At 37.0% G+C, this 7,805-nt stretch overlaps 2 protein-coding genes across 3 annotated transcripts; one reads left to right on the top strand and one right to left on the bottom strand.

The window, feature by feature from the left end:
• Positions 1 to 4,489: 4,489 nt before the first annotated feature.
• On the top strand, positions 4,490 to 6,454 carry Rpn10 (regulatory particle non-ATPase 10). Of its 2 annotated transcripts, none has more exons than XM_017635141.1 (7): positions 4,490 to 4,600; positions 4,824 to 4,964; positions 5,025 to 5,139; positions 5,194 to 5,787; positions 5,849 to 5,930; positions 6,017 to 6,126; positions 6,187 to 6,454. In XM_017635141.1, exons 1-7 carry the CDS (start codon positions 4,575 to 4,577, stop codon positions 6,313 to 6,315), a joined length of 1,197 nt encoding a protein of 398 aa, XP_017490630.1. In that variant the 5' UTR covers positions 4,490 to 4,574; the 3' UTR covers positions 6,316 to 6,454. The 2 variants fall into 2 exon arrangements, with proteins under 2 accessions (XP_017490630.1, XP_017490629.1); XM_017635140.1 differs by having other exon boundaries at positions 5,846 to 5,930.
• Positions 6,455 to 6,971: 517 nt separating this feature from the next.
• Positions 6,972 to 7,510, bottom strand: COX8 (Cytochrome c oxidase subunit 8). The gene is made up of 2 exons (XM_017635142.1): positions 7,277 to 7,510; positions 6,972 to 7,179 (listed from the first exon to the last, which is right to left on the bottom strand). Exons 1-2 carry the CDS (start codon positions 7,385 to 7,387, stop codon positions 7,084 to 7,086), a joined length of 207 nt encoding a protein of 68 aa, XP_017490631.1. The 5' UTR covers positions 7,388 to 7,510; the 3' UTR covers positions 6,972 to 7,083.
• Positions 7,511 to 7,805: the final 295 nt, after the last annotated feature.

Below are 7,805 nucleotides of genomic sequence, written 5' to 3'. Positions count from 1 at the left end.
TTTGACGAGCAATATGATTGCAAGTTTTTGTGTGTGGGCACTTTGATATCTTGAAATAAGCATTTGCCGCATGACGCCACCAGACAACATTCTCTCAATTTCGGTGCTTAAAAACATTTATATCTTTAAAAAACTTGCTGAATAATTTCCTTAAACGTAATCATAAATAATCCAATAGGGAACAGGTTTTTATTTTGATTTACAGCCCTATTCGCGTGTTATCACAGTCGTCAATTGTCACAGCTCAATTGTCATTATCATGTCATCAACTGTTGTCATAGGTATGCACAGTCAATAATGACAAGCGAAAAGCTCGATTTATTTACCAATTGCGGCGAAAGCTTTTCTATAGTGAAACAGCTGTTCTTTGTTTACATTTTAATTGTTTTTTTTGACCGCCCCTGCAACAGACGGGATTTCTTTTAAATAAAATACACCGCAGAAATGGATTGCGAAACGCCGTATAAGTGAGTAATTTTATAATAGGGAGATTAATTTCATTGTATTATAAATTCGTGTAGTAACAGGCGTGGAAAATATGAACGCACCAAACAAGAGCAGCTGCAGTTTTGTGAAGACCACCCCGTGTAACGTGCAAACGTGTAAAAACTATCCAAAAACTGTTGTCTGGGAAGTCTTAGGGCCGGTTGTTCAATGTCTGATTTGCAGAAATCGGAGGTAGAAGCTCCGGTTAAATGCAACGACTGCTTTATCGATCACATGTTATAAGCATGGTGACGAAAACGTCGATAATGTTGTTTAACCGGCAAGTAGTGATAACCAGACATTGAACAACCGGCCCTTAGAAGTCTTCTTCTCTGTATAATTTCTTCTTGCACCACAATAATAGCCGCGTACAAATTATTATTTCCTTCATGAATAATATTCTGAAATGGATACTATTGTGATATGTATACGCAAATAATAAGATTTTAAACACCTATTTAGGCAAATGAAATGGTTTCACAGTTTTGTGTTAGTAAAATTTTGCAACTTTTTTCTGCAAAGATAATAAAATTGAAAATATTAACATATGTTTTAGCGTTATCACGTACTCAATAGGTCATCACAAAAATAATAGCAATTGTCACCGTTGGAGCTTTCAAATTGCCCTCTGCATACCTAAACGTGACTATTGATTATAAACATGACAATAGTTATAGCGGCGATAAAACGATGTTTAACCAGGGATTAGTGTCAACCAGGCTTTGAGCAACTGGCCCTTAATTTTTCAATTTGGCATAAAGTGCCAAAATGGCACTTCTCAAAAATAATAATATTTCAACACATTTTTCTGAAATACTTTGCGTGTACTTCTTTTTCTCAACTAAAATTTTCTAATTTCTAGAGATTATTCAACTGGTTTATTTTATTTCGGCATTGCGCTTTTGCTTTAGAAATGTGGGTCTTATTTTATTGCTGAATGGGAAGGATTNTTTTCTGCAAAGATAATAAAATTGAAAATATTAACATATGTTTTAGCGTTATCACGTACTCAATAGGTCATCACAAAAATAATAGCAATTGTCACCGTTGGAGCTTTCAAATTGCCCTCTGCATACCTAAACGTGACTATTGATTATAAACATGACAATAGTTATAGCGGCGATAAAACGATGTTTAACCAGGGATTAGTGTCAACCAGGCTTTGAGCAACTGGCCCTTAATTTTTCAATTTGGCATAAAGTGCCAAAATGGCACTTCTCAAAAATAATAATATTTCAACACATTTTTCTGAAATACTTTGCGTGTACTTCTTTTTCTCAACTAAAATTTTCTAATTTCTAGAGATTATTCAACTGGTTTATTTTATTTCGGCATTGCGCTTTTGCTTTAGAAATGTGGGTCTTATTTTATTGCTGAATGGGAAGGATTGCCGGAAGGGCCGGTTGCTCAAAGCCTGGTTGACACTAATCCCCGGTTAAACATCGTTATCGACGTTACCGACATCGTGTTATATGCATGGAGTCGAAAACGTCGATAACGATGTTAACCGATGATTAGTGTCAACCAGGCTTTGAGCAACCGGCCCTTATAAAAGGATGACACCTTTTTTGGCACTTTTTCTATTTGGCACATTTTGGAACTTTTTTATCCTCAATATGGCACCTCATAGCTAAAGATAGCTGGCAGCCCTTACCATAACCCTGCAGAGCTTGATGCAATAATAGCTTTGATCCACGATTGAGAGAATACAAAGGTTGCGCGGATCTCGGACCGCTATTCCTCTCTTAGGGCCGGTTGTTCAATGTCTGATTAGCACAAATCGGAGGTAGNAAATCCTTCCCACCAACCGGCCCTTAACGAATTTGACATAATCGTTGTTTGCATGACGTCACANATGCATGCTATCGAAGTCGTCGATAATGATGTTTAACCGGCAAGTAGTGATAACCAGACATTGAACAACCGGCCCTTAACGAATTTGACATAATCGTTGTTTGCATGACGTCACACTGGTGCAACTTGTTTACATTTTCCTTGCAACATTTTTTCTTCTTCTTCCATTCTTGCTCACGTTTTGGCATTTCTCTCTCGCAATTGCACCAGTGTGACGTCACACAAAAGTTATTCTCAAAAATCCTCTCTGATCGGCGCAAGCTTGTATTCTATCATTCTTGACTCTGATCTAATACTTTTCGTGCAAAGTTCTGTATAAATGTCAAACAGCAAAATTACTCTCTGAAGTGAGAGTAAAAAGTGAGTAACAACAAAAAGTACGGGAACAAAAAAAGCATTTTTCCTGTAAAAACGTCAACCAGTGATCACTTGACACTTTTCACGATTTTACCAAGAGAAAAAGTTCGGGTAAAATCTTGCAACTTCATTCTCTACACAACTCTCCAGAAATCGCTCTAATTTACAGGATATTGGAGGAATTTGGAGTACGGGATCATTTTTCCTGTAACTTCCTGTAAGTTCGTGTAAAAAAAACCAGTAAGTTCATGGAGTACTGGATCAGGGCTAATACAAGGAGGTATCAGTTGTGACAGCTCGATTTGACACTGCCTTAGCTCAGTAAAATAAAAAGAAAAACGGGAAGAAATTAATTCCCATTNGCTCTAATTTACAGGATTTTGGAGGAATTTGGAGTACGGGATCATTTTTCCTGTAGCTTCCTGTAAGTTCGTGTAAAAAAAACCAGTAAGTTCATGGAGTACTGGATCAGGGCTAATACAAGGAGGTATCAGTTGTGACAGCTCGATTTGACACTGCCTTAGCTCAGTAAAATAAAAAGAAAAACGGGAAGAAATTAATTCCCATTTGGGGAGAAATAGAAAATTTTATATTTTCTTCCAAACAAAATTTGCTTTCTTATAGTATATTCGTAATCAAATGAAATAAAATATGATAAATTACCTTTTTAAGAAAACAAAATATGTATACTGAGAAATAATAAAAAACATTCAACTATATTATTAGGCAAAGAATTGATAAAGAAGTAACACGTTTCTGCTAAGCAGTCAATATCATGAAAGAAAGAAAAAAGTTATTTTCTAGCTGTTGAAATCTCGACGCCATCTTTGTTGTAAGAAGTAAACAACGAAGAGAACAAAAAAAAACAGCGTAATTGTTGAACGCATGAATAATCATTTTTATTATGCAAATTCTTCTATAAAGCATGTTGTTATGTTAAATTATTCTTTGCCTTATGTGTGCACACGTTGTCACAAGCGAAAATTAAGAAAATTGCAGTAAAAAACCACCACCAAATTGTAAACAACGAACAAATGTAAACAAACGGCTAATGTCAAAGTCGCCCAACTTTTTTCCTAAATGCGAAGAAGGCGTGATCTTGTATTTTTGGTTCAAGAGTCAATAGGTTCGTTCGCGTAGCTGTTAATTGTTCATGTTTAACCAAAACTTACAAGTTTTTGCGTTCGCGTACGCAAAAAACTCGCAAAGTAGGGGAAATTGGGAGAGCAAAGTGACATTTCATTTTGAGGGGAAGCTGCTGGTTTCTGTTGGAAAAATTTTTGCCAACAGCAATTTGCCAACAGGAAAATAGCTGATCAAAAACAGCTGGTTGGCATTTACGCAAATCACAAAATTGAATTTGATGGTTTGGAAGTTAAAAATTACAAAATGCGACTAATTAAACTTGTAAGAAGTAAGTAGTTATTTGTTTAATCAATAAACTGTGCCAGGATACCACTTTGTAATGAGTTTTCGAACGTTTTAAATTTTACACTTTTGAATGTAAACAAAAATTATATCAGCTGTTCGTCTAACTTGCAAGTTTCTGCAAATTTTCTGTTCGCGTACTATTTTGGATATTTCTCTCTTGTGAGCGAACAGATGACATATCGCCGGAATTTGGCAGTTGGTTGGTTTCTGTTGGAGATTTTAAACGAACGCACCTAATATGGCGGAATTAAAGCGGAAGCTGCCAACCGATAACTTATTTATTGTTGCATCATGCCTGCAGAGAATGTACATTTACGTTCTCTGATTATACGTTCTCTGCTAATCAATCATTTCGTGGCCTTAACTGAACACACCTGAACGTAAATGTCAGCTGAATGAGTTTCAATTACAGTGCAGTGGAAAAGTGACAAGCAAAATTTTTGAAAATGGTTTTAGAGAGTACTATGATATGGTAAGTAATTTTATTTATATACGTTAAATTCCAAACAATTTTCAATATATTCGTTTGGAAAGTGAGTATTTAAACACGCTGAAGTAAGAATTATATAAAAATTGCTTGTTTTAAATAGAGGAGATAACACATCTGGCTCTCGTTTGCGGCATCTTATATGAATGTGTACATATGTGTCTGTTGTTTTCTTTTTATTAAAAGTTTCTTTTTACATTTATTCCAGTTTTGATAATAGTGATTACCAAAGAAATGGTGATTATTTTCCTACTCGTTTAAACGTGCAAAAGGATGGTATCAATCTGGTTTGTCTAACGAAGGTTCGTTCTAATCCCGAGAACAATGTTGGCCTTATGACAATATCCAAGTAAGCACAGTTATCAATTTAATAACTTTTAAACTAAAAGAATTTTAATTAACCACCTAGCACCATCGAAGTTCTTGCTACACTCACCAGTGATGTAGGTCGGATCTTCTCAAAAATGCATTTAATACAACCAAAAGGCGAAATAAATTTACTGACTGGAATACGAATTGCGCATGTAAGTTTTTATGACCATGAAATTGAAAAAAGGTTATAGTATTTCAAATCGCAGTTGGTTTTGAAGCACCGTCAAGGAAAAAATCATAAAATGCGCATTGTAGTATTTGTTGGTTCGCCTATCAAAAACGAAGAAGGCGAATTGGTCAAACAAGCTAAGCGTTTAAAAAAAGAAAAAGTTAATGTTGATATCGTTAGCTTTGGTGATCATGGCAACAACAATGAAATTCTAACTGCATTCGTTAATGCACTAAATGGAAAAGATGGCACTAGTTCCCATTTAGTTAGCGTCCCACGTGGATCAGGATTATCCGATGCATTACTATCATCACCCATAATACAGGGTGAAGATGGTTTGGGTGGTGCAGGATTGGGCGGCGCTGGTTTCGAATTTGGTGTTGATCCCAATGAGGATCCCGAATTGGCACTTGCTTTGCGCGTGTCAATGGAGGAACAACGCCAACGGCAAGAAGATGAGCAGCGACGCGCACTTTCTGAATCAAATGTTGCCGGTGGCACCGAGGTAAATACTGGCAACGCCAGCACAGGTGGTGAAAAAACTAGCGCCAGCACTGCTATTGTAGGTGTTGAGGAGCCAAACTCTGAAGAAGCAATGTTACAGCGTGCATTGGCATTGTCCACAGAAACGGTAGGAGAATTTAAATTCCATGAATAATTTTAATAATGCAATTTCATTTCGTCAAAAGCAGGAAGATCATTTGCCCGATTTCGCTAACATGACTGAGGAAGAGCAGATCGCTTTTGCCATGCAAATGTCAATGCAAGATGCAGGTTTGTCATGCGGAGAAAATATTTTTGCAGTACATATTTATACTTATTTTTCTTTTAATTGTAATTTTTGTTTCAAAATTGAAAAGCTGATGACACCGTTACTCAACAAGCTAAGCGTCCAAAAACCGAGGAAAACCAACCTATGGATGTTGACGAGGACTACTCGGAGGTAATTGGTGATCCCGCATTTCTCCAGGTATACCAAAAAGATAAACCTACTGCATCTGCTTTATTTATAATCATTTTCATATTTAAGAGTGTACTCGAAAATTTGCCTGGTGTGGATCCACAATCCGAAGCCGTACGAGACGCAGTGGGCTCGCTCAGTAAAGATAAAGAGAAGGAAAAGGATAAAAAGACCGATGATGGGGATCAGCCACAGTAAAATGTATTTACATTCGTAGGGGACATTCAACTTCATACCGCGTCAATATCTATACTACATTAATGCCTACAAATTAAAGCTTCTCCGAAGTAATTATTTTATAATGAAATTGCATTAAATAAAATGCTTATCAACTGGATTTTAGTTGTTGTGTATCTTTCAATGGTTTTAAGCTAAACGGGCGTCGGCCGCTGTGGTATAAGGCGCGCTTCCACTCCGCAGCACCTGGGTTCAAGCCCTGGTCAAAGCAGCATTGCAAAAAAATTTTGAAAAAAAGGTTTCTCTTAACAGTGCTCGTCCCTCGGCAGGCAAGGCAAACCTCCGAGTGTATTTCTGCCATGAAAAACAGCTCACAAAAATACAATCGCCGTAAAACTGTAAGTCCCTCCGCTTGGTGTTACAACAAGGCGAACGCCACAAGTCGGAAGAGAAGCTCGGCCGAGTACTAACATATGTGAAAGCGCTAATCTATTATTATTATAGAAACGGGTGGATTTTGGTAGTTGCCATTGAATAATAGAATTCACAAATGAAGCCAGTAAATCCAACTTTTAGATGGCTCATTAACTTGATTTTACAAGAATTTATATTCAAATATTTTTGATTAAATAATAGTGCTAAGTAATATCCCCAATATTATAGAAACATTTAAGAGGTTATTGTTTCTGGTAGTATGTATATTTTAATTGTGTCTCACTTAACGACTTCACAAAAATAATGCATAAATAATTTCATTACTGAAAGGAATCTCTCCAGTGATCGTGATTTTTAATTGCCACCTTTGTATTCCTTCAGGTGAAGCAACACCCAAGCTGGTACTACGAGCAAAGAAACGCACATGCCTCCACCCAGTATTATACGTTCCTGAAAAGGAACAATTATAAAATTCGTGGGAGATTTAGAGTTTACGTAACCGACCCCTCGTTGAGTATGTTACAAATCTCCAAGTGGATTTACTTACGGCTTTAGACACCTTATTTACGGGTGGGCCGGCAATTACAGATTGGCAACGGTGTTGCAATCCTTTACGGATGGCTGGAACCAGAAGGCGAACAGCGCTGTTTTGGAACATTTTCGACAATTACTTGAAATTTGGCGAATTTTACAAAGTGCTGGCAGAAATGCAATTCTGGTGTCACACGACGACCGATTCCAATTTGACAGTTTCTAATTAAGCTATTCAGCGGCTGTATTTGGCGGCATCTACCGTGTGACTGTTACAACTAAAGGCCCGATTATGAATACTTCGCGTAACTTCGCACAACCATTTGTAGCAGTGCGATAAAAATAGCTATATTTTACACGCATATGCAACAACAAGGATATGATCCTGATCAATCCCAAGATGGTCGGTTCTACGTACCGGATTGANTACTTCGCACAACCATTTGTAGCAGTGCGATAAAAATAGCTATATTTTACACGCATATGCAACAACAACGATATGATCCTGATCAATCCCAAGATGGTCGGTTCTACGTACCGGATTG

The sequence above is a fragment of the Rhagoletis zephyria genome, unplaced genomic scaffold, assembly GCF_001687245.7.
Source record: "Rhagoletis zephyria isolate East Lansing unplaced genomic scaffold, Rhagoletis_zephyria_1.1 Rzeph_scaffold_15044, whole genome shotgun sequence".
Lineage (NCBI taxonomy): Eukaryota > Metazoa > Arthropoda > Insecta > Diptera > Tephritidae > Rhagoletis > Rhagoletis zephyria.
This window is presented reverse-complemented; position numbering and strand designations above follow the sequence as displayed.

Bases quoted from the DNA above. Each gene is read 5' to 3' on its own strand.
- Rpn10 (XM_017635140.1), top strand. From the start codon at position 4,575: ATGGTTTTAGAGAGTACTATGATATG. The intron at 4,965-5,024 runs GTAAGCACAGTT...TTAACCACCTAG, and splicing joins GGCCTTATGACAATATCCAA to CACCATCGAAGTTCTTGCTA. The intron at 6,127-6,186 runs GTATACCAAAAA...TTCATATTTAAG, and splicing joins GTGATCCCGCATTTCTCCAG to AGTGTACTCGAAAATTTGCC.
- COX8 (XM_017635142.1), bottom strand. From the start codon at position 7,387: ATGTTCCAAAACAGCGCTGTTCGCCTTCTGGTTCCAGCCATCCGTAAA. The intron at 7,180-7,276 runs GTAAGTAAATCC...GTTCCTTTTCAG, and splicing joins TAAATAAGGTGTCTAAAGCC to GAACGTATAATACTGGGTGG.